Below are 26,117 nucleotides of genomic sequence, written 5' to 3'. Positions count from 1 at the left end.
ATCACCACGCAAGAGGGTCGGCGGCCGCACCCCCTACACTAACCAATTCCCAGTCACGTGTCGGATCCCGCAGGCTGCAGCTGCTGCCGGCTCTAGAGCGTATGCGCCGCCATCCAAGGTCGGCTGCCTTTGCGGAAGTTCCACCTTTTCCCGTAAATCCCTCCTCCCCTCTCCTCTTCTTTTCGAGGCTCGGAGCCAATCAGAAGGAAGAGGGTGATTTCACCGCTGGGAGGTGGAGCTAGCTTTTGGCAGTTGAGAGGGCGTGGTCTGGGGGGGGGGGTGGTCCTGAGCCGCGGATTCTCCACAGCCTGGGCAGGCAGGCAGGAGTCAGTAAGGCGCGTGGGCGGGTGAACGAACGGACGGCGCTTCGCCTGGGAGAGGCACCCGGCTCCGTTGTGTCGGTAAGCAGAGCGCCGGTCAGACTCGCGACTTTTTTTGTATATTTTCGTGGGAGGCGGTGACTTTTCCGAAAACTTTTTTTTTTTCCCCGCGGAGGGGTGTGTCCGGCTGCAGTCTGTCAGCCTCGGCGGCGGCGCTCGGCCGGTTCTGTTTCGGAGTCGCGCTTCCAGCCGTCTCTCCTTTGCTCCGCTTTGGTCCCCGGTCACTCAGGGCACTCTAGGAGTTGTAGTACCGGCGCTTCAAGGTTTTGCGGCTTAAAAACGTGCGCAGTCCTCCTTTGCCCGGATCTAACCTTGTTTAACCACCCCTCCCCCACCCCGGTCTTTCTTTAATATGGGACCAGGGACCAACACGTAGTAGTAACAACAGAGTAATGAGGGCAGGAAAAGACCGCATGTTCCATCCAGTCTGCCCAGCAAGTTGTTTATGGTTAACTGCATCCTCATGCAGTATAAAAAGATAAGTACTTGACCATTAGGCGTACTAGAAGTTATTGGAGTTTGACAATGTTGCCTTTTCTGGAAGCCAAAACAAAAAGTACCTACATCTCTCAGGGTAACAGATGGGCAATCAATAAATGTAAGCCTTGTAAAATGGTCTTTGGTTTGTTTTTTTTTCTCTTCAAAATAAAATGGCCTGGGATCATTATAGAAATTTTGTACAAATAGATTACTCATTGTATAAAGTGTTTGTCGAATGTGTGCTTTGCAGAACTTTTGAAAAGTAATTTCAAATTGGATCCAGAAAGCAGAAAAAAAAATGGATGTCTGGAGAACCTTTGCTGCTGTTTGTGTTCTCTCATAAGAAGGCAATTGACAAAATTGTTTACCGAATCCAGTTTTGTTTCCAGAACCTGCATATCCCTAAATAATTGTTTTAACTGCTGGTATGGATGCATCTGTATAGCCCTTTGCAGGTGATTCAAAGATGTTTGTTGCCATAGGAACACAGATATTGGTCTTGGGGCTTCTGCCATAGCCCTTACTTGATGTGTAAGGATTCTAGTTTTCATCATATATAGGTATCAAAAAGGATTTTAAATACTTTCACTATAAAGTGTTTTCTTCTGCATATTAAATTTTGAGGGTGTTTAATTGTTTTGTGTGCATAAATCTTGTTTTATGCACAGATGATATTTGTGCATACGAAATGTTCTCAGATTAGTGTGTTTTTTGTTTTAATTGATGCTTTAGAATAACATTAGCTTAAGCCATTGGGAGTTAACTCAGTTTTTACTGGATGGGTAAAGAAATTGTGAGCCCGAATTTTTCTTGAGCATTGTGTAGTCAGCACCCATAGCTGCCATCCCTACACCCCTCTGCTCCCCCCCCTCCCCCAGGATGCCCCAGATGTCATCAATACTAAGCATTTCTATAGCACTATTAGATTTATGTAGTGCTATAATACAGATATACTTAAGAGATGGTCCTTGCTCTTTGGAGCTTACAGTCTAGTCACACAAAGTGCTTTGGAATGGAAGATAACCTACAACCAGAGAAAAACTTGCTTGTGTTTAACAGAATCAGCTAGTGACCCTATCCCAGAAGTACAAGGAAGATATTCTGAGACTTTCATATGGTATATACCAACTTTAACCACTTACAGCTCCATTCTGCCTTGAGTGAATTTTTCTTTTTCAAAAAGGGAGGTGTAATAAAGCCAAATAATAAACTAAAGGGGAAAACATCCATTTATGAATAAAATAATATATATTTTAGGACCAGCTCAATGCAAGTTGCAGTATTTGTGTACTTTTTTGTCACCTATGGATTTTTGCAATAAACTATGCATACATGTGTGGGTTTATATTTTTTACCTTCCCAGCCTAATTGAAACCTGTTTTAACGTTGTACATCAGGGCTGATAAGGCTGATCCATTTTTGGCCTTTATCCCTAGCATTCAGATTCTTTTTAATTTTGATCCCACACAATCCAGGTGTTGCCGCAAAGGACTTTAACCTGCCATTAACAACCCTAATCATATCTCTCTAGGTCCTCATATGCTCTAACTTTGCTACACAGTTCTTTGTATTATATTCATATTGTACATGAATGGTCTGTTGCCAACTTCAACTGGCAACAAGAATGGAAACTGAAACCCTGGATACATTATCATCAAGTTATAGCAAAAGTCCATTCTGAAAATAAACAAGACACTGAGAATTGGAGAAAGTATTACTAAAGTAATAAAAAATCAAAGCACAATTTATATATGCTTAAGAGGTAAAAAGAAAAAAAAAAGTTAAATTGAGCAGCATAAATCAGAGACCCCCTCCTCATACCACTCCTCTGTTGGAGGGGTAGAAATAAGGTAACAGTTTATTATTTTGCTTTTTATTTCAACTTACTACTTTCAGCCTTTTTTTTTTTTTTTTTTTTTTTTTTTTTTTTATACCCCTCCAGCCTCTCCTCTTTGAAGGCCAGCTCATGGTAACAGCTCTTATACCTACTGACTGTGGCTTCTCTCTTGCCCCTCCCTAGCCCCTAGCTGATGGCAGCTGAAGCTCTTTGCCCACTTGGCCGTAGGCATCTGGGTGACCTAGTGCCCTTGATTTTTCCAGCTTTGCTTAGCTGTTGCACATTTTTACTGTAGTTTATTACTTTTAGCAATAAACCTCAAGGAGAGCACTCTGTGGTTGTAGTGGTTTCTGAATTTCACAAGCAAGCTCATTTTAATTTACAAGCTTACAATACCAGTAATACTAAAACAATGCATGACTGAAACTAGCAACTGACTTGAAACTGTGGTGTTTGATCCTGAGCTGTAGGCAGCTCTTAGCTCTGATGCAGGTCCCTTACTAGGTTTACACTATTGCCAGCTCTTTCCTGCATCCTCCCTAGCTTCCGGGAAGAACATCTCTTACCTGCCTATTAAAATACTTTTAGGAAAGTTTAATTTTGCACACATAATGAAAAATACATGCACAAATATTGGACACGGTAAAGAACACAAAGGGGTTAAACTGCTATTTACAAATTTCAGGCTTGTCTAATTAAGCCCCTTTTTTTGCATCTGCACGTATACCACAAATCTTTTGTAAATAAAGCCCATTTAGGAATTGAACTCGTACCTGACATTTGCTGCAGTACACGCTTAAAAGTCTTAAATGATAAATTTGCGTGTATAAAAATGTGTAGAAAACATATTTCTTGCTCATAAAATATGCTTTATGCACAGAAAGCATGCAGAAATTGATATGTACATGAATTCAAAGTACAGGACCCCTGCTCCATGAACTTTGTTTCACCACATCGCCTGAGTAACTTTTCTCCAGCTCTGACTGACCAGGAGTTAAATTTCCATTGTTACGAAGCGATGAGTTGAGCCTGTGTGTGTCTCTGCATTGGGGAGTAATAGCTGATGCCTTCATTAACATGGGCTTTAAATGGAAGAGAGCCAATTTTTACACACATCTTGCTGCATCAAAAAATGTGTACATTAGCAGGTAAAACTGTATGCATAGCCCCAGCACACCTTATTGCTTTGGGGCCTTAGGTTGCTTCTACATTGCTGCCCTCGGAGGCTTTGTCGTCATGCACATGCTCTTAATGGTGAGCCAAGAGGAAGTAAAGGGAGAAAAATAATCCAGCTTTTAATTTTAGCAAACAAATCCCTTGGCCAGCTTGGAGCACTTAAATGAATTAACAAGCTTGTTTCCTCATACATTCTCGGCCATCTTTAATAATATTTTGCTTTGGCTTCATTTTAACCTTTGCCAAGTTGCAAAGCAGAAGATGGTTCCTGCACCGATTACAGTCATACTGCAGCTGCTCTGGGATGCTTCCTGTTTGTGTCATCTCAGCTTTTCGGTTGAAGTGGAAACATTTGCACACCAACACAGACTGTCTGACCTCCTAATTTTAAAGCAAAGCTTGACTGCTAGAAATACCTTTATGCCATGCGTTTAACTGTTTGTTATTCTCTCCTGTTGCCTATGTGCTTTTGTATTTCTCTCCTAATATGTTTTAGTTTTGAAAGTTTGTTTTTCTGTAAAAGATCACTTTATTATAACCACCTGTTAAGTAGTCTCCTATCCATTCATATATTGTTTGTGCTATATTCATGTTTTTGTGTATTAATTTATTTGGATTTGTTATCCACTTGTTTGAATACATGATTCACCCAAAGAAGTTTATAGTACATTAGAATAGCAGCAAATGAGCAAAGATTTGCAGCTTTCCTATACTGTGTGTAGCAATTTAAATAGCAGCAATCACAATTTACAGTGTGATAAGTCGGGTAGAATTATGATACAAATTTCTGTTCTATTGGTGAGAGTGGCAAACAGCTTTCAAAATCTTTAAATATGAATATTTTCTTGTAAAGAAATGTCGATGTACTCAAATGTAATTTTACTGATTTTGCTAGTTTTTGACTACCAGCTGAATGTATCTAGTTTGTTACCCTTGCTACATAGTTTATGTAAAACCTAACATGTGCTAACTTCATACTATGGTGCACTTCATACTAACTTCATACTATGGTGCACTTCGCTTGTTCTAATGAGCCCTTGGAAAAGTTATTTGATCATTAAGATTAAAAAAAAAAATCTTAATCAGAAGCATAGTCCAGATGTACATTAAGGAAGGCAAAACGATTACCGACACGGTTAAAAGATGAGGTAAAAGAGGCTATTTTAACCAAAAGATCTTCATTCAAAAATTGGAAGAAGGATCCAACAGAAGAAAATAGGATAAAGCATAAACGCTTGCAAGTTAAATGTAAGACATTTATAAGACAGCTAAGGGAGAATTTGAAAAGAAGTCTGCCGTAGATGCAAAAACTCACAGTAAAAACTTTTTAAAATATATCCAAAGCAGAAAGCCTGCGAGGGAGTCAGTTGGACCATTAGATGATTGAGGGGTTAAAGGGGCACTTAGAGAAGATAAGGCCATCGCGGAAAGATTAAATGATTTCTTTGCTTTGGTGTTTACTGATGTTAACCTTCTCCGGAACGGGTATCTCTTTTCATGGGTAATGATTCAGATGGACTGAACCAAATCACAGTGAACCTAGAAGATGTGGTAGGCCTGATTGACAAACTGAAGAGTAGTAAATCACCTGGACCGGATGGTATACACCCCAGGGTTCTGAAGGAACTAAAAAATGAAATTTCAGATCTATTAGTAAAAATGTGTAACCTCTCATTAAAATCATCTATTGTACCTGAAGACTTGAGGGTAGCTAATGTAACCCCAATATTTAAAAAGGGCTCCAGGGGTGATCTGTGAAACTACAGACCAGTTAACCTGACGTAAATGCCAGGAAAAATAGTGGAAAGTGTTCTAAATATCAAAATCACAGAATATATAAAAAGACATGGTTTTTTGAAGGAGTTAATAAACATGTAGATAAAGGTGAGCCGGTAGATGTAGTGTATTTGGATTTTCAGAAGGCATTTGACAAAGTTCCTCATGAGAGGCTTCTAGGAAAAGTAAAAAGTCATGGGATAGGTGGCCATGTCCTTTCGTGGATTACAAACTGGTTAAAGACAGGAACCAGAGAGTAGGATTAAATGGACAATTTTCTCAGTGGGCACTGGAGTGCTTCAGGGATCTGAATTGGGACCCGTGCTTTTCAATATATTTATAAATGATCTGGAAAGGAATATGATGAGTGAGCTAATTAAATTTGCAGATGATAAAAAAAATTGAGTAGTTAAATCACAAGCAGATTGTGATAAATTGCTTGAAGACCTTGTGAGACTGGAAAATTGTGCATCGAAATGGCAGATGAAATTTAATGTGGATAAGTGCAAGGTGATGCATATAGGGAAAAATAATGCATGCTATAGTTACAAAATGTTAAGTTCCATATTAGGAGCTACCACCCAAGAAAGAGATCTAGGCATCATAGTGGATAACACATTGAAATAGTCTGTTCAGTATGCTGCGGCAGTCAAAAAAGCAAACAATGTTGGGAATTATTAGAAAGGGAATGCTGAATAAAACGGAAAATGTCACCTTGAATACTGTGTACAATTCTGGTTGCTGCATCCCAAAAAAGATATAGTTGCGATGGAGAAGGTACAGAGAAGGGTGACCAAAATGATAAAGGGGATGGAACAGCTCCCCTATGAGGAAAGACTAAAGAGGTTAGGACTTTTCAGCTTGGAGAATAGACGGCTGAGGGGGGATAGAGGTGTTTAAAATCATGAGAGATCTAGAACGGGTAAATGTGAATCGGTTATTTACTCTTTCGGACAGTCGCTCAGTAGTGCATGGTTCGGAGGGAGGTATCTTCAAAGGATACTAATGATGCATTAGAATTAGGGCATCCCAACAGTGTGGTTCCAATAATTAGAAAAATAGTCCAAGTGCCTGTAACTAAAAACTCACCTGAGCTAAAAGGTTCTAACTTATCGATATCAATTAAAAAGCAGAATGAAAATACAAACAAAAAACAAACTTTGAAATGTTTGTATGCTAATGCCAGAAGTCTAAGAAGTAAGATGGGAGAATTAGAATGTATAGCAGTGAATGATGACATAGATTTAACTGGCATCTCAGAGACATGGTGGAAAGAGGATAACCAAAGGGACAGTGCTATACCGGGGTACAAATTATACTGCAATGACAGAGAGGAGCACCCGGGAGGAGGTGTGGCGCTTTATGTCCGGGATGGCATAGAGTCCAACAGGATAAACATCCTGCATGAGACTAAATACAAAATTGAATCTTTATGGTAGAAATCCCTTGTGTGTCGGGGAAGACTATAGTGATAGGGGTATACTACCATCCACCTGGTCAAGATGGTGAGACTGACAGTGAAATGCTAAGAGAAATTAGGGAAGCTAACCAAATTGGTAGTGCAGTAATAATGGGAGACTTCAATTACCACAAAGTCAAGAGTGCAAGTAAAGAAATCAAAGTCCCATTCACTTAATATAGCAATTTATTAACCATGAATAAAGTTCATATCTTATTTAATTCGGCAACTCCATGCGAGTAGTAACAAACATATAGTTTTTTATGTCCCCCGACACGGTCCCGTGTTTCGCGGAGGCTGCATCGGGAGGGACCCAAAGGAATCATTCATATCTAAAATGTAATATAACATAGTATAAGAAACGGAACACACACTGCCAAATAAATAATATCTTTAAAGTACACATACCCATTCCATTCTTCTCAGGAGCGCATTCACCCTGTAGTCTGACAGCCATTTAAAGAGCAAAGGGCGCGGAATCAGACTCTAGCGAGATACAATAATCAGCGGGCACCTGTCAATAAAGACTACCAGCGAAAATTAATAGAATAGGTGCCTTCCAATATATTTGTTGAGGCCTGAAGGGGCCACTGTGTTTAAAGTGTGGATCCATCGCTGCTACCTCCGACCCAACGCACCGGAGAAATCTCCCCCCCGTAGGGGGGGCGAGACTACCTCCAATACGGAGTAAGAGAGAGAGTCAATGGAGTGTCCAGCTTGGAGCCAGTGGGACACCAGAGGTTCATCGATTCTAGAGGATCTTATGTTCGAGCAATGTTCAATAACCCGTGTCTTTATCATTCGGGATGTTTTCCCCACGTATAACAATGAACAGGGGCATCTTATCACATAGATCACTCCTTTTGTGCAGCAATTTGATTGGGAATATAGTTTGAACACACGTCCTGTCACAGGGTGTGTAAATGTGGTGGCCAGTTGTGTGTGCCTGCACATAGTGCAGTGACCGCACGGAGTATGTTGTCCGTTCGTTTTATCAGGAAATTGTGTCACTGGTGCTGTATGCACTAAACGGTCTCTAAGGTTGGTTGCGCGTTTAAAAGTGAATCGCGGGGGACCCTGCATTAGAGTGTTCAAAGACAAAGATGACCAATGTCGTTTGACCATCTTAGCTATGGCCCTGCCAACAGTAGAAAAAGGAAGAATGCAGTTATGGGTAACCTCATCTGATGACGTGGAAGATGTAAAAAGCCACTCTCTTTGTGTATACAGGGCGCGCTTAAAAGCCCTTTTAATAACTCGCATAGGATAACCTCTCTCTGTAATACGGTCAACCAACCCATTAGACTGAGAGAGGAATTCCTGGCGTGTGGAGCATATCCGACGGAGTCTCAAAAATTGACCCGTAGGAATATTGTCCCTCAGTGCCCGCGGATGACAGCTGTTATAGGCCAACAAGGTATTGCGGTCAGTGTTTTTGCGGAACAAAGTTGTTTCAAAATGGTCCACCACCCAAGATACATCAATATCTAAAAAGGAAATTTGCGAGGAATGAATGCAGTGATTAAATTGGATATTAGAATTGACTGTGTTGATCCAGTCCAGGAACAAATAAAACTGAATGTCTGTACCTGTCCAAACAATAAAGATATCGTCAATATAGCGCAGCCATACATGGATGAACTGAGACCATATTGAAGAATAAATGTTTAAAGTCTCATATTCAGCCATGTATAGGCACGCCAGACTGGGGGCCATAGTAGCCCCCATCGCAGTCCCTTTTATTTGCTGATAAACTGTGTCCTGGAACTGAAAAAAGTTTTTTGTCAATGCTAATTCAGCAAGTTGAACTAAAAAGGAGGTGGTGATTCTCTGTGGAATAGGGCGTGTGTTCAAGTATTTCTCAATCACTGTAAGGGCCTCACTTTGGGGGATGTTTGAATACAAAGATACTACATCAAGTGTGATCAGAAAAATCGTGGATTGAGGAACCTGCAAAGATGATAATATGGTCATAAAGTGGGATGAATCCCGCACATAGGAGTTGATCTGAGGTACCATGGGTTTCAGAAACACATCGACAAACTGTGATAGTGGCTCTAATAAGGAGCCAATCCCGGACACGATAGGGCATCCCGGCGGTTTTTCAAGGGACTTGTGTATTTTTGGGAGAATGTAGAATAGAGGCATTACTGGATGTGTGGGGACCAAAAACTTGGACTCCTTTACAGTAATAATATGCGCCTCCATAGCGGATTGTACCACTGATTGAATATGTTTACGTAGTGAGTCAGTGGGATCAGAGGTGAGTGGGACATAAAATGAGGTGTCTCCCAATTGTCTAAGCACTTCTGCCACATAATCTGTGCCTCAATAGTGGCTTCTTTTTTAGACTCGGGACAGTCACGACCGAAGCAGGATGGACGACAACCTCGTTCACGAGAGGTCCCTCCAACGTCTCAGACCGGTCAACAACAGCGACCGGTCCGCCCCCCTCGGACCCAGACAGAATTGTGGCAATGAAGGACACAGTCTTTAATCTGTCATCTCGTCACTTATCTAGCACTGAATTAAATGTTTTACATCGTGGACTATCGTTCGTTCCCACTCAGAAGGGTGATGCTTTTGATATTCTGACTCATTTACATCGGTTCTTCCGATCTTTGAAATTAAAACTTTTCTTTCAGAATTTCCCCCCAGCTTGTGATTCCTCCGTGGTACACGTGAAATCGAAGTGGACCCCACCGGGATTGGGGGATGTCACGCTGGGGGCGTTTGAGCGTCTTGTATGTGATGATGTATCACGGATCTGTTCACATTACCAGTATATTAGATATAACTTGACAAAGTAGGAGGCTAGTGCTTTGACGGCTCTATCTCATGATTCCTCGATAGTCATAAAACCAGCGGACAAGGGAGGAGGGACAGTTATACTAAATAAAACAGATTATGTGGCAGAAGTGCTTAGACAATTGGGAGATACCTCATTTTATGTCCCACTCACCTCTGATCCCACTGACTCACTACGTAAACATATTCAATCAGTGGTACAATCCGCTATGGAGGCGCATATTATTACTGTAAAGGAGTCCAAGTTTTTGGTCCCCACACATCCAGTAATGCCTCTATTCTACATTCTCCCAAAAATACACAAGTCCCTTGAAAAACCGCCGGGACGCCCTATCGTGTCCGGGATTGGCTCCTTATTAGAGCCACTATCACAGTTTGTCGATGTGTTTCTGAAACCCATGGTACCTCAGATCAACTCCTATGTGCGGGATTCATCCCACTTTATGACCATATTATCATCTTTGCAGGTTCCTCAATCCACAATTTTTCTGATCACACTTGATGTAGTATCTTTGTATTCAAACATCCCCCAAAGTGAGGCCCTTACAGTGATTGAGAAATACTTGAACACACGCCCTATTCCACAGAGAATCACCACCTCCTTTTTAGTTCAACTTGCTGAATTAGCATTGACAAAAAACTTTTTTCAGTTCCAGGACACAGTTTATCAGCAAATAAAAGGGACTGCGATGGGGGCTACTATGGCCCCCAGTCTGGCGTGCCTATACATGGCTGAATATGAGACTTTAAACATTTATTCTTCAATATGGTCTCAGTTCATCCATGTATGGCTGCGCTATATTGACGATATCTTTATTGTTTGGACAGGTACAGACATTCAGTTTTATTTGTTCCTGGACTGGATCAACACAGTCAATTCTAATATCCAATTTAATCACTGCATTCATTCCTCGCAAATTTCCTTTTTAGATATTGATGTATCTTGGGTGGTGGACCATTTTGAAACAACTTTGTTCCGCAAAAACACTGACCGCAATACCTTGTTGGCCTATAACAGCTGTCATCCGCGGGCACTGAGGGACAATATTCCTACGGGTCAATTTTTGAGACTCCGTCGGATATGCTCCACACGCCAGGAATTCCTTTCTCAGTCTAATGGGTTGGTTGACCGTTTTACAGAGAGAGGTTATCCTATGCGAGTTATTAAAAGGGCTTTTAAGCGCGCCCTGTATACACAAAGAGAGTGGCTTTTTACATCTTCCACGTCATCAGATGAGGTTACCCATAACTGCATTCTTCCTTTTTCTACTGTTGGCAGGGCCATAGCTAAGATGGTCAAACGACATTGGTCATCTTTGTCTTTGAACACTCTAATGCAGGGTCCCCCGCGATTCACTTTTAAACGCGCAACCAACCTTAGAGACCGTTTAGTGCATACAGCACCAGTGACACAATTTCCTGATAAAACGAACGGACAACATACTCCGTGCGGTCACTGCACTATGTGCAGGCACACACAACTGGCCACCACATTTACACACCCTGTGACAGGACGTGTGTTCAAACTATATTCCCAATCAAATTGCTGCACAAAAGGAGTGATCTATGTGATAAGATGCCCCTGTTCATTGTTATACGTGGGGAAAACATCCCGAATGATAAAGACACGGGTTATTGAACATTGCTCGAACATAAGATCCTCTAGAATCGATGAACCTCTGGTGTCCCACTGGCTCCAAGCTGGACACTCCATTGACTCTCTCTCTTACTCCGTATTGGAGGTAGTCTCGCCCCCCCTACGGGGGGGAGATTTCTCCAGTGCGTTGGGTCGGAGGGAGCAGCGATGGATCCACACTTTAAACACAGTGGCCCCTTCAGGCCTCAACAAATATATTGGAAGGCACCTATTCTATTAATTTTCGCTGGTAGTCTTTATTGACAGGTGCCCGCTGATTGTTGTATCTCGCGAGAGTCTGATTCCGCGCCCTTTGCTCTTTAAATGGCTGTCAGACTACAGGGTGAATGCGCTCCTGAGAAGAATGGAATGGGTATGTGTACTTTAAAGATATTATTTATTTGGCAGTGTGTGTTCCGTTTCTTATACTATGTGTTATTACATTTTAGATATGAATGATTCCTTTGGGTCCCTCCCGATGCAGCCTCCGCGAAACACGGGACCGTGTCGGGGGACATAAAAAACTATATGTTTGTTACTACTCGCATGGAGTTGCCGAATTAAATAAGATATGAACTTTATTCATGGTTAATAAATTGCTATATTAAGTGAATGGGACTTTGATCTCTTTACTTGCACTCTTGACTTTGTGGATTACCTTATGTGCAAGGTGCTTCTGGTATACTTTAGACTTCAATTACCCCAATATTGACTGGGTAAATGTATCATCGGGACACGCTAGAGAGAAAACGTTCCTGGATGGAATAAATGATAGATTTATGGAGCAATTGGTTCAGGAACCAACGAGAGAGGGAGCAATTTTAGATCTAATTCTCAGTGGAGCACAAGACTTGATGAGAGAGGTAACGGTGGTGGGGCCGCTTGGCAATAGTGATCATAATATGATCAAATTTGATTTAATGACTGGAAGAAGAACAGTGTGCAAATCCAAGGCTCTTGTGCTAAACTTTCAAAAGGGAAACTTTGATAAAATGAGAAAAATTGTTAGAAAAAAACTGAAAGGAGCAGCTACAAAAGTAAAAAATGTCCAAGAGGCGTGGTCATTTTTAAAAAATACCATTCTAGAAGCACAGTCCAGATGTATTCCACACATTAAGAAAGGTGGAAAGAAGGCAAAACGATTACCGGCATGGTTAAAAGGGGAGGTGAAAGAAGCTATTTTAGCCAAAAGATCTTCATTCAAAAATTGGAAGAAGGATCCAACAGAAGAAAATAAGATAAAGCATAAACGTTGGCAAGTTAAATGTAAGACATTGATAAGACAGGCTAAGAGAGAATTTGAAAAGAAATTGGCTGTAGAGTCAAAAACTCACAGTAAAAACTTTTTTAAATATATCCGAAGCAGAAAGCCTGTGAGGGAGTCAGTTGGACCGTTAGATGATCGAGGGGTTAGAGGGGCACTTAGAGAACATAAGGCCATCACGGAAAGATTAAATGATTTCTTTGCTTCGGTGTTTACTGAAGAGGATTTTGGGGAGATACCCATAATGGAGAAGGTTTTCATGGGTAATGATTTAGATGGGCTGAATCAAATCACAGTGAAACTAGAAGATGTGGTAGGCCTGATTGACAAACTGAAGAGTAGTAAATCACCTGGACCGGATGGTATACACCCCAGAGTTCTGAAGGAACTAAAAAAATGAAATTTCAGACCTATTAGTAAAAATTTGTAACCTATCATTAAAATCATCCATTGTACCTGAAGACTGGAGGATAGCAAATGTAACCCCAATATTTAAAAAGGGCTCCAGGGGCGATCCGGGAAACTACAGACTGGTTAGCCTGACTTCAGTGCCAGGAAAAATAGTGGAAAGTGTTCTAAACATCAAGATCATAGAACATATAGAAAGACATGGTTTAATGGAACAAAGTCAGCATGGAAGGGAAGTGATTATCCCCTTGTACAGTTCCTTGGTGAGGCCTCACCTGGAGTACTGTGTTCAGTGCTGGAGACCGTATCTACAAAGAGACAGAGACAAGATTGAGGCGGTACAGAGAAGGGCGACCAGAAAGGTGGAGGGTCTTCATCGGATGTCATACGAGGAGAGATTGAAGAATCTAAATATGTACACCCTGAAGGAAAGGAGAAGCAGGGGTGATATGATTCAGACTTTCAGATACTTGAAAAACTTTAACGATCCAAAGACAAGGACAAACCTTTTCTGTCAGAAAAAAATCAGCAGAACCAGAGATCACGAGCTGAGGCTCCAAGGAGGAAGACTAAGAACCAATGTCAGGAAGTATTTCTTCACGGAGAGAGTGGTGGATGCCTGGAATGCCCTTCCGGAAGAAGTGGTGAAGTCCAAAACTGTGAAGGACTTCAAAGGGGTGTGGGATAAACACTGTGGATCAGGTCTAGAGGACACGTATAAAGAGGAAGCAGCAAAACGCTGCACAGAGCAGCAGTAGCCACAGAGGCATTCACGGAGCGGGATGCCAGTGGCCAGTGATTTGTGTTCCACCTTCACGGAGCGGAAAGATGGAGGGCTGCCATCTCCAAATTAAAAAAACAAAAAAAAATAAAAACAGGGATGGGTTCATGGGCTATAGATATTACCAATTATTAGGCTTTTCAATATTTGATGATAGTTAATGTGACTTTCAAGGCATACTTCACTTTCAATGCATATCAGCATAGCTCCCTGCTTCAACGGCAGGGGAGAAGAAAAACTAATACTTCACGCATATCCAGCATTGCTCTCTGCTTCAACGGCAGAGAGCTATGCTGCCGCTTACCCAACTAATCAAACTTAATATTTCACTTGGAAGCAGCTCCATCACTGCTCTCTACATTAATGGTGGGGGTGAAAGGGAAATAGAACCTAAGGTTACTAAGAGCCAAGAGAAACAGATAAGTATGAGAAAAAAGTGTGAAGCTTGCTGGGCAGACTGGATGGACCGATTGGTCGTCTTCTGCTGTCATTTCTATGTTTCTATGGCTTTACCCAGGGCAAGTCTTGCCTCACAAATCTGCTTCACCTTTTTGAAGGAGTTAATAAACATGTGGATAAAGGTGAACCGGTAGATATAGTATACTTGGATTTTCAGAAGGCGTTTGACAAAGTTCCTCATGAGAGGCTTCTAGGAAAAGTAAAAAGTCATGGGATAGGTGGCGATGTCCTTTCGTGGATTGCAAACTGGCTAAAAGACAGGAAACAGAGAGTAGGATTAAATGGACAATTTTCTCAGTGGAAGGGAGTGGACAGTGGAGTGCCTCAGGGATCTGTATTGGGACCCTTACTTTTCAATATATTTATAAATGATCTGGAAAGCAATAATAATCAAATTTGCAGATGACACAAAATTGTTCAGAGTAGTTAAATCACAAGCAGATTGTGATAAATTGCAGGAAGACCTTGTGAGACTGGAAAATTGGGCATCCAAATGGCAGATGAAATTTAATGTGGATAAGTGCAAGTTGATGCATATAAGGAAAAACAACCCATGCTATAATTACACAATATTGGGTTCCATATTAGGTGCTACAACCCAAGAAAGAGATCTAGGTGTCATAGTGGATAACACATTGAAATCGTCGGTTCAGTGTGGTGCGGCAGTCAAAAAAGCAAACAGAATGTTGGGAATTATTAGAAAAGGAATGGTGAATAAAACGGAAAATGTCATAATGCCTCTGTATTGCTCCATAGTGAGACTGCACCTTGACTACTGTGTACAATTCTGGTCGCCGCATCTCAAAAAAGATATAATTGCGATGGAGAAGGTACAGAGAAGGGCTACCAAAATGATAAGGGGAATGGAACAGCTCCCCTATGAGGAAAGACTAAAGTGTTTAGGACTTTTCAGCTTGGAGAAGAGATGGCTGAGGGGGGGATATGATAGAGGTGTTTAAAATCATGAGAAGTCTAGAACGGGTAGATGTGAATCGGTTATTTACTCTTTCGGGTAGTAGAAAGACTAGGGGGCACTCCATGAAGTTAGCATGGGGCACATTTAAAACTAATCGGAGAAAGTTCTTTTTTACTCAACGCACAATTAAACTCTGGAATTTGTTGCCAGAGGATGTGGTTAGTGCAGTTAGTATAGCTGTGTTTAAAAAAGGATTGGATAAGTTCTTGGAGAAGAAGTCCATTACCTGCTAGTAAATTCACTTAGAGAATAGCCACTGCCATTAGCAATGGTAACATGGAATAGACTTAGCCTTTGGGTACTTGCTAGGTTCTTATGGCCTGGATTGGCCACTGTTGGAAACAGGATGCTGGGCTTGATGGACCCTTGGTCTTACTCAGTATGGCATTTTTTTATGTTCTTATGGATAGTAGAAAGACTAGGAGGCACTTCATGAAGTTAGCATGGGGCACATTTAAAACTAATCGGAGAAAGTTCTTTTTTACTCAACGCACAGTTAAACTCTGGAATTTGTTGCCAGGGGATGTGGTTAGTGCAGTTAGTTTAACTGGTTTAAAAAAGGATTGGAGAAGTCCGTTACCTGCTATTAATTAAGTTGACTTAGAAAATAGCCACTGCTATTACTAGCAACAGTAACATGGGATAGACTTAGTTTTTGGGTACTTGCCAGGTTCTTATGGTCTGGATTGGCCACTGTTTGAGACAGGATGCTGGGCTTGATGGACCCTTAGTCTGACCCAGTATGGCATCTTATGTTTTTAAGATGGAGTAAGTCTGACCAGGAAATTATAGAGCAGCTACACTTAGGAAAACTCTCATCTTAACCAAGTGACTTTTGTCACTGAAGTGACACTTTGATGTATTTATTCATCATTATATTTGATTTAGAATAGGACAGAAATATTAAAATTAAAATTTGCAACAATTTTGCTTGTGACAGACTGCTAGTGTAATAAGGTTCATGGTGATGGGAGCAGTTGTAACAGCTTAGTCTTGAAGAAGGGCAGATGGGTTTTGTTTGCGGGTTTTTTGATGTAGCAGTTTGCTCCTGCTTCTCTGGACTTTCAGAACCAGCCTCTGGGGAGAGAGGGGGTTCCCTTGTTTTTATATTCTGTTCCTAGCTTGGACAAGCCGTGTCGGCAACAATGTTCATCCAGGGGCCACAAAGTGCAACACTCTCTGGAACCCTAAGTCTGGCCACCGGGTGTCACCATTGAGTGACACCCGGTGGCCATGCTGAATGCTGCCTCTGCAGCATTTTCAGCTCTAGGAGTCTGTGGAAAGTTCATTTCATTTAATAGAATTGTTAATCACCTAAGGCGATGTACAATAAAAATAACATTCATAATAAAAACATAAATATAAAGACATAAAAGACATGGTAATAAAAAAAACATATCTCAAGCTGCCTCATAAGATAAGTCAAAACTTCAGTTCTTAATAAAATACTTGTTTTAGTAAAAAGCTTTTTTAAAAAAAGTCTAAACTTCTTAATGCCAGTTAGCCATTTGAAGTTCCCTAGCTAAGGAGTTCCAAAAAATGGGTGCAGCAACTGAAAAGTCAGAGTTCCTTGTAGAAAGTCCAGCATGACGAACAGAAGGTACATCGAGTAGACCTTGTTAATAAGATCTCAACTCACATGATGGCAAGACATTGGACCATGGACAAGAATCTGAGGTTAACAATTTAAAAATTGTCATACAGATTTTATAGAAAATTTGCGGTTGAATTGCTAATCATTTCAATTTGTCAAGTACCGGAGTGATATGGTCATAACTGCCCATTACCAGTTCATTTGATGCCCCCCCCTGGATTTTAATGACATTGGTTTTGTATTTCATTTTGTTATGCTGTCTTTCCCTCCCCCTTCTGCCACTGAAAGTTTTCTACAGTCACTCATGTTGACCTTAGCTGACCCAGGGAGCAGAAACCTGGTCCAGGAAGCTAAACCAAGTGTTCTAGGGGAATCTATTGAAAAATAGCATAAAAAGGCCAGGAAGTTTTGTTAGTCTAACCTCTTTGCTTTTGTTTTAAGTATGCTTCTGGCTTAACTGCAGCCTGTTTTAAAATGTTACGTTTGCCATAATAGCACCTAAATATTTATTTGGAATGAGGAATTATTTAGCAAAGTGCTAAAGCTTCATTTTACAGATTTCTCTGTAGCTGAATGTTATAATTCCAGTCTTATTTATTGATCATCCTCCATTTTGAATAGTACATTGAATTTTTTGAATTAAGTTTCAAAGCTTATGTGTAAGCAGAACAATAAAACCCCATTTCACCATGGAAAGTTAAATCCTTCTGCTTATTCCTTTTTTTTTGGGGGGGGGGGGGGGGGTAGCGGCTTCCAGCTCGGCAGAATCTGTGCTGGGATCTGGCGCCATGAGTCTTTATGTGCAACCTTACCTCCCAACTCACCCAGCCAGTCACTGCAGACACTAAAGTTCCTTCCAGAGCCCTGCAATCATGGCTTCTAAATCCGGTCACTAGGAGTCACTCTTGCACAATGAGTGGGACTCCCTCTCCTTTTCCCCCAAGAGACTGTATCCTTAGCCAACCAGTGGAGCAGAAGACCTGAACTGAGACTCAAACTTAGGTCCTGTTGCATGGCACAGCACTGCGATCAGGCCGGCCCACTCTGTTATTATTGAGCTAACATATTGTTTGCCCAGTTAGATGTTTTTGTTTGTCATCCTCCTAAGCAGTCTTATGTGGTCACACATTTGACTTGGACCCAAAGCCTTTTGTATACTTGAGCTATTGTATCCTGTAAAATCTGAAGGCCTGGATTTGGAGATATTCACACTACTTTTGTATTGCAGTGTTGTGGTTAAGTTTGATTCTCTGGATATTTGTGGAGTTTGTGCTGGCTGTTGAGTTTATACTAGGTAATACCAGCACAGACAGAAAATAAACTTCCTGTTGCATAAAGTGCATTTTGTTGCTACGTGGGTAGACTAACAAGGAATCTAGAAAGGTATGTCTCAAATGGTATCCAGAGCGATGGAGCACACACTGAGTCATGCATCAGCAAGCTTTGTAAAGAACTATCTCAGCCTTAACAGTTGGGTTTTATTTTAGGAAAGGCTCCCCTTCATGCAGTGCTATGTTGTGCCAAGTGCTTGACACTGGGTTTCTTCTTGGTTGGCTTTTCTCTTCACTAAAATGAATCCTGTTTTATGCTTGTTGAGGAAAAACTGCTCCTCAGTGCATATAAAATGACCTTTTAAATAGTAACTGTGACCAAGCAAATGCAGGTATTTTATTATTTCATTCTTTGTTTCTGTTCTAAAAATGTATTTATACAAATTTATATAATTTTTAAGATAAAAGACAAACTCCAAAGTTTATCATGCTGCTGAGCATTAGTGGAAATAGGATTAGAGAGAGGCTTTTTCTTTCTTCTTGGAATATTGTCTGTTCCAATTTAAATAAATAATGACTTCTAATTCTGTGGTGTTCAGCATTCTGTTATGATCTTTAGACATCCAGAGTTGTTACCGGAGCTTTGTCTTTTTTTGGGGGGGAGGGGGAAGGGAAAGATTGTTCCTGGTTCTAAAAGTTAAATAGTTTTGGTTGAGAAATGGGAGGTTAGAGAAAACAGTTCCATGAACTGGTCTGAAACCAGTTTGTTGCCAGCCTTGAGGCAGATTCCTCCAACCAGTTTTGCAGAAGGCACTATTTCAGCAAGAGGAGATAATTTTAGAGTACATTTGGGCAGATTCAGTTTCCGAGTGAGGAGAGATTCGGGTCTGGTGGATTTAGCATTGGTGGGAGTCACTGTTTCTGCATCCTGCTTTCTTAATCGGAGTCAAAATGTGCTGCTTGTTGTCTTGCTCTTACACCTGCCAACTTGATGACTCATTTAGCAAATGCAAAAATGCATGCGACTGCCAAAGTTTAAAAGGCCTACTTCTCTTTTTCTTTTAACTATGAATAGATCTTTAGTAGCTTTAGCACATTTGGCGTATTCATTTCTTCTCATTGCTTGTTGGTAGCCAATAGCTATTTTGCTCCCCACTCCTAAGTGATGTGAGGGGGTGGATGAAAGAGGGGAAGAAGTTAAAACATGGGTTTTGGGAGACCAGGAATAAAACGATGTCATTGAGGAAAGTATGGGGGGCAAGAGAAGGTGGTGGGAGAGGTCAGTGAAGGAGTATTGAGTGTCTGAATGTAATCTGCTTTGAAGTGCCTGAAAGGTAGAATGTAAATAAAGTATTTATTTATTTAAAGGCTTTTATTTACCGATAACCGTTTGCACATCGTATCGGTTTACATGGAACAGGAAAGTTAAATGAAAATAACGTTTACATGGAACAAATGGTAACATGGTAAAATATAACCCCCTCCTCAGGGACCTACCAGAATGCAGGGACACACGGTTGTCTCCAGGTCTACTTTTACTCTCAGCTTTCTCCTATCTTACACCAACACCGTCCTTTTGCCCCGAGTTCTGGCAGGGAGGAGGATAAACCTCCGAGGCCTTAGGCTCACGGGAGTGGGTACCCGCACAGTCTTTTAGTTTCTCTTTAGTTGCTGTCATAGGTGTACTCACTATTCCAATGTCCTTGCTTTAGAGCACCTTTGATTCTGAATGAAGACTGGTCACTCTGATGGGTGTTCACAGCAATCAAAAATACTTGAAGTCCAATTTACAACCAAAAATTCTCCAAATTAACTTCATGCAAAAATAGTCTAAAGGAACCTATTCCTCAAATTTATCAACTGTTCGTGTCCTTTAGGATGGCAAGCACTAGAAAAAGACCTGATATACAGAGAAAATTACGGCAGAAAAGGACCAAACAGTCCATCCAGTCTGCCCAGCAAAGCTTATGGTAGCATCTGCTGTGCCATACAAGTCACCCCCTTAGTTTCGTTTCCCGGATCAACCCGGTGATGCATATAGGGAAAAATAACCCTTGCTGTAGTTACACGATGTTAGGTTCCATAATTAGGAGCTACCGCCCAGGAGATCTAGGTGTCCTAGTGGATAATACTTTGAAATCGTCAGCTCAGTGTGCTGTGGTAGTCAAAAAAGCAAACAATGTTAGAAATTATTAGGAAGGGAATGGTGAATAAAATGGAGGATGTCATAATGCCTCTGTATTGCTCCATGGTGAGACCGCACCTTGAACACTGTGTGCAGTTCTGGTCGCCACATCTCAAAGATATAGTTGCGATGGAGAAGGATGACCAAAATGATAAAGGGGATAGAACTGCTCCCCTATGAGGAAAGACTAAAGAGGTTAGTGCTGTTCAGCTTGGAGAAGAGATGGCTGAGGGGGGGCTATGATAGAGGTCTTTAAAATCATGAGAGGTCTAGAATGGGTAAATGTGAATTGGTTATTTACTCTTTCGGATAATAGAAGGACTAGGGGGTACTACATGAAGTTAGCATGCAGCACATTTAAAACTAATCGGAGAAAGTTCTTTTTCACTCAACGCACAATTAAACTCTAGAATTTGTTGCCAGGGGATGTGGTTAGTGCAGTTAGTGTAGCTGGGTTTAAAAAAGGTTTGGATAAGTTCTTGGAGGAGAAGTCCATTACCTGCTATTAATCAAGTTGACTTAGGGAATAGCCACTGCTATTACTAGCATCATTAGCGTGGAATAGACTTAGTTTTTGGGTACTTGTAGCCTGGATTGGCCACTGTTGGACACAGGATGCTGGGCTTGATAGACCCTTGGTCTGACCCAGTATGGCAACTTCTTATGTTCTTATGAGGTACCATAGCTGATTTTAATGACAGTTTACAGATTACTAATAATAGGTCTGCAATTTCATTTTTCAGTTCTTTCAGCACTCTGGGATGTATAGTGGTTTGCTACTCTTTAGTTTATCAATTTGCCCTATTACATCTTCCAGGTTCACAGATTTTTTAAATTTTGTTTCACTTGTTTTTTTTTTGGTGATTTGGAATTGGAAGAAAAAATTGCTGGAGAGATTTCCCATGCCGGGCCCTCAGCCTGGATCTTGAGTATTGTGTGCAGTTCTGGTCACCACATTTCAAAAAAGATATCGCAGATTTAGAAAAGGTAAAGAGAGAGGCAACTGAAATGATAAAGGGGATGGAACAACTCTCCTATGAGGAAAGGCTAAAGAGGTTAGAACTCTTCAGCCTGGAAAAGAGACGACTGAGGGGAGGTATGATAGAGGTTAATAAAATGAGTGGAACGGAATGAATAAACTTTCAAAAAGTACAAAGACCAGTGAACACACAGTGAAGTTACTGTTTTGATTTAGTGCGCACTGTTAAAACTCATATTGCACACTAAATTGAAATAGGGGAAAAAGATGAAACCAAAGTTTTATCAATACACATTCCTACTACACACACATCCAGTTTTGTAGATGGAAAGTGGTGTTGCCATAAATTCATTCCTTTTATAGTTTGCCATTTCAAGATGTATATCCTCACCAGTTCAGTCCCTCATTGCACTATCCATTTTAGCAGTCAGTGCAGAGTTTATGCAATTGCCCTTTCTCTTTCCATGTTTTAAAACCTCTGAGCCATAAGCCGATTACGTTGCTTTCTTTCAGGTTTATTATATATCATTGAGGAATGGCTGTGCTGGGGGTTGAATCCCAAGGAGCCTCCCACCCAGCTGTCGGGCATCAGAAGGCACCGTTCGTTAACAAGGGGTTGTGTGAAGCCATGGAGGACAAGCACAGTAAAGTCTGCAAACCTGACAACCTAGAAAAGAGCATTTTACTTGATCACTGGAAAATTCTAAATGATGTGATCACCAAAGGGACAGCCAAAGAAGGGATTGAGGGAAACTCGGCAACCATCTCTATCATCAGTCACCCTGAATGTAAGAAGAAAAAGCAGTCTTGATGCCTGTGTCCCCTTTTCCCTCCTCCCCCCCACCCCCCAAAGGAAGTAGTGTTTGGGTAATTTCATCCTGACTTGCTCTTGGTCTAATATCTGCTTTCCTTTCTTTCTTTCAAACAGGTGAGAACAATCAACAGATCTGCCCTAGCTCTTCAGAGAGGGCTCTTTACATCACTGGGTCTAAGCAGTACAGGTTTGGGCATTTTAAAATCTTGTTAATCATAGGTCTTTATTTATGACATTAGTTAATGCTGTGGACCAGCAAGAATGTCACTAATTGAGGAGCACTTTCCATGGTTTGCATCAGTTTGTGCCATACCAATCCACTTCCTTATGATGCAACAGTTGGTGGGAGGGTAACTGAGAACCAGCTCTTATATCACACTTGGCTGGACATACAGGAAGTACATGAGCTAATGTACATGTGTATAAGTGCTGTGTGAGATGTTGGTAATGGTATGGAATGTCATGTTGATCAGTTCTGTCTGGAGCTGATGGTTCTGCTTGCTCCAGCTGCATGACATGTCTGTAATAACATCAGAGATGTGGCACAGTCATACTGACCCCCTCAAACTGCTCTGGACTTGCTGCAGCAGGACATTGCCTTAAACCAACAAGCTACATCATTTGATTTGTTAACTTTTTGAAATGCAATGATCTGCCTGGTTCTGAGCTCCTTCCCACTTTTGCAGTGCGTCCCTAGTTGGGTGAAAAAATACTCCAAGCTGATTTTATTTTCTGGATCAAATGTTTTACAAAACCTTTAGTCAGAATTCAAGATGAATTGGGAGCTATAGAACTGGGCAAGGCCTTGTTCTGTGCAATGTATTACAGAGAATGATATGTTAGAGTAGACATTTTTGTTACATCCAATTTGAATTGTAGGATGTTGTCTTCAAGAACCTCATTTGATAAGCTTTTTCCCTGTGGATTCAGGCCCTGACCTGAATGGAAGGGGAAGGGGATAATCTGGAAGCTTCTTGAAAGTTTAGCCCCAAAACTAGCTGGCATACTGCTGTGCTGTTTTGTTCTTAGAATTAAAATAACTGTTGTTGTTTGGGCAGCCCACTGGAAAGCTTTGAACACATCCTCAATAATGTGGCAAATGCAACAGAAGGGAAAATGGCCCCTGTCTTCTCGAAGTCAAGGCAGCGTGGAAAAGCCAAGAAAAAACGAAGGAAGAAAGGGTCCATGGTTGTGATATCAACAAGTAAGACATTTGCAAATGGAAAATCCAGAACTCCAGAGCAGGAGAGCTGTTCACCCGTACCAGTTCAGGTAAGAGAAACATATCTGTACCTATCAGGTTGACAGTATTTTTCCTCAGATTAAAAGAATGGTTTGTGTGTGAGACTGGCAAGGCAAAGGTATATATGGTGATATAAAGGAATGGGTGGTAGGATCTGCCTCTTTTGGGCATGAGGAAGAGAAAACCGTGACTTGCATATACAAAGATCCTTACTCAATTTTATTAATTTGAGAAACTTGAGTTTTGGACATAGGTCAGTGGAATGGGAAGAATCCCAAATAGGATTTTTTGATTTCAACTTCTTTCTTTTAAACAATTTCTGTGTTACACAAGTTGACTAAAATCTGGTATAACTTTTGGCTTGCAGGAAGATAAGTCCCAGCAATGCACCTCCTACAGAAACAGCAATTGGCTAGTTGAACCTCCGAAGGATTCCTTCTGCATGCAGGTGTGTGAAGAGGAACAAGTAAATCTCCAGCCTACCAATCGCCTCCTTACTATCCAAGGCAAACCAGAACTGCACAAACTGATCAGCCGAGATCAGTGTCTTTATCATGTTGGGATTGAGAAGTTACATAAATGGGGCATCTTGATCCCTAAACCTGAGACTGGCCTTCACTCCGCAATCATCAGAGAGCCCTCTTGTGTCCCAGTGCTAGACTTCCTTCCCAATTGTGGTTGGCAGTCTAATACATCCCAAAAGTTCATTGACTATTTGGCTTGTGCATTCAGAAAATCCTGCGTGTCTGGTCTGAACCCAGAAGATGATTTCCCAAAATTTGGCAGCCCATTTGTCAAAACCATCTCTGACCGTTCTGTGGAAGAATGCATGGTGGATGCTCTAAAAGGGAGTGTGAGCACTGAGGAGCCAAAAAGCCTGATTGCTATAGCCAAGATGTGGAAAGAGAGCACATTGGATCATAACGATTACATGCAGAATGAAGGTGTCCTTCTTACAGAGGTAATAGAAACACAGGACATGTTATGTGGAGGGAAATTGTGCCATTTATGGGGGTTATAGTGAGCAGCACCACTGTTTAAAAAAAATAAATAAATAAAATACAAGCCAGTTGATGTAGCAGATGCATAGTTTGATTGAAGTAAGGTATTTGTTCAAGGATTTGCCCAAAGTGTGTTCATTCTCCTTTTTATAGATGTGCTAACTTGCGGGCCGATACAGTAAAAAAATTTATTTAAATTAGGCCCAGTGGTAAAAAGAGGCGCTAGGGACACTAGCACGTCCCTAGCGCGGGGTTTGACAGCCGATGCTCAATTTTGCCGGCGTCGGTTCTTGAGCCTGTTGACAGCCACGGGCTCGGAAACCGGATGCTGGCAAAATTGAGCGTCTAGTTTTCGGCCCGACAGCCGCCGGCCCATTTTAAATTTTTTCTTCCTTCCCTTTTTTTTTTTTTTTTTAACTTTTTTTTTACCCTTCGGGACCTCCAACTTAATATCGCTATGATATTAAGTCGGAGGGTGCACAGAAAAGCAGTTTTTACTGCTTTTCTGTGCACTTTCCCGGTGCCGGCAGAAACTAGCGCCTACGTTTGGGTAGGCGCTAATTTCTTAGAGTAAAATGTGCGGCTTGTCTGCACATTTTACTTACTGTATCCCGCGCGCATACCTAATAGCGCCATCAACATGCATTTGAATGTTGAGGGCGCTATTAGGTGCCGCGGGTTGGACGTGCGTTATCCTCCCCTTACTGAATAGGGGGTAAGGGAAGACGCGCGTCCAAGAGCAGGCCAACAGTGCGCTCCATCGGAGCGCACTGTACTGTATCGGCCTGTTAGTGTACCATATCAAATGACGATATCGATCACACACGCACACCTCTATCTGGCCCACTCACAGTAAGGAAATTCAGGGTTCTGTTTACAGTCCCTAAACACAAGGGATCCCTTATTCTAGGACAAGCAGGATCAGTCCACATCAGTGGGTGAAATCATCCTATGGACCCCAGTGGAGAAGATTTACATCAAAGTTTCTAGAATCTTTCACATGTACGAGTTCATCATCCCCTCAGTCTCCATTTATCTATGGAGCCCTACAGTTGTGCTTTCTCTCTTTCTGTCTGTGAAGGAAAGTTCCTTAGTATTCATTTTTCCCGCATGGGGCCTGGTGGTTCTCTGTGTCAACCCCTTAGCTTCACTGGTTAATTTTATATCAAGTGCTCTTTTTCAAGTTTTCTTTATTTTTCATTGGCTGCCTAATGCACCAACATTGGAGCACCAGGTGGCATCAGTTAGGGTTTGGTTGATAAAGCTGTTCAATTTCATCCTGCTTGTTTTTTTGGCCGATGTCCCAGAAAGCCAACAGCTTCAATAAGTGAATAATAGATGTGTGCTTTGCCTGGCATGAAAACTAGATAACTCCATTCCTGTCAAAGAGCCAATGAAAAATCTCTTCAGGAGCATTATCTGACCATCAGATGTTGCCATTGGAGGCATTAACATCAAGGGACCTGGGAGTAGCATCTGCTACTGGCAGTGCATCAACATCAGGAGATCCTCCCCCCCTCAGTATCAAGTGCTTATAAGGGTCAAGAGAACGGACCACGGTCCATCTCCTCCCACCCAAAGAAAGTGAAA

At 41.4% G+C, this 26,117-nt stretch overlaps 1 protein-coding gene across 1 annotated transcript in view; it reads left to right on the top strand.

Moving 5' to 3' along the window:
- The first annotated feature begins 271 nt into the window (after positions 1-271).
- The window catches only part of MAP3K14 (mitogen-activated protein kinase kinase kinase 14), a 78,837-nt gene continuing 52,991 nt past the window's right edge, over positions 272-26,117 (top strand). The window contains exons 1-5 of the mRNA XM_029573311.1: positions 272-401; positions 21,983-22,257; positions 22,398-22,470; positions 23,342-23,555; positions 23,894-24,487. Of these exons, the coding sequence (XP_029429171.1) occupies positions 22,005-22,257; positions 22,398-22,470; positions 23,342-23,555; positions 23,894-24,487 (1,134 nt within the window). The 5' untranslated portion in view covers positions 272-401; positions 21,983-22,004. The remainder of the gene's footprint in view (positions 402-21,982; positions 22,258-22,397; positions 22,471-23,341; positions 23,556-23,893; positions 24,488-26,117) is intronic.

Source organism: Rhinatrema bivittatum, chromosome 12 (assembly GCF_901001135.1).
Source record: "Rhinatrema bivittatum chromosome 12, aRhiBiv1.1, whole genome shotgun sequence".
Lineage (NCBI taxonomy): Eukaryota > Metazoa > Chordata > Amphibia > Gymnophiona > Rhinatrematidae > Rhinatrema > Rhinatrema bivittatum.
This window is presented reverse-complemented; position numbering and strand designations above follow the sequence as displayed.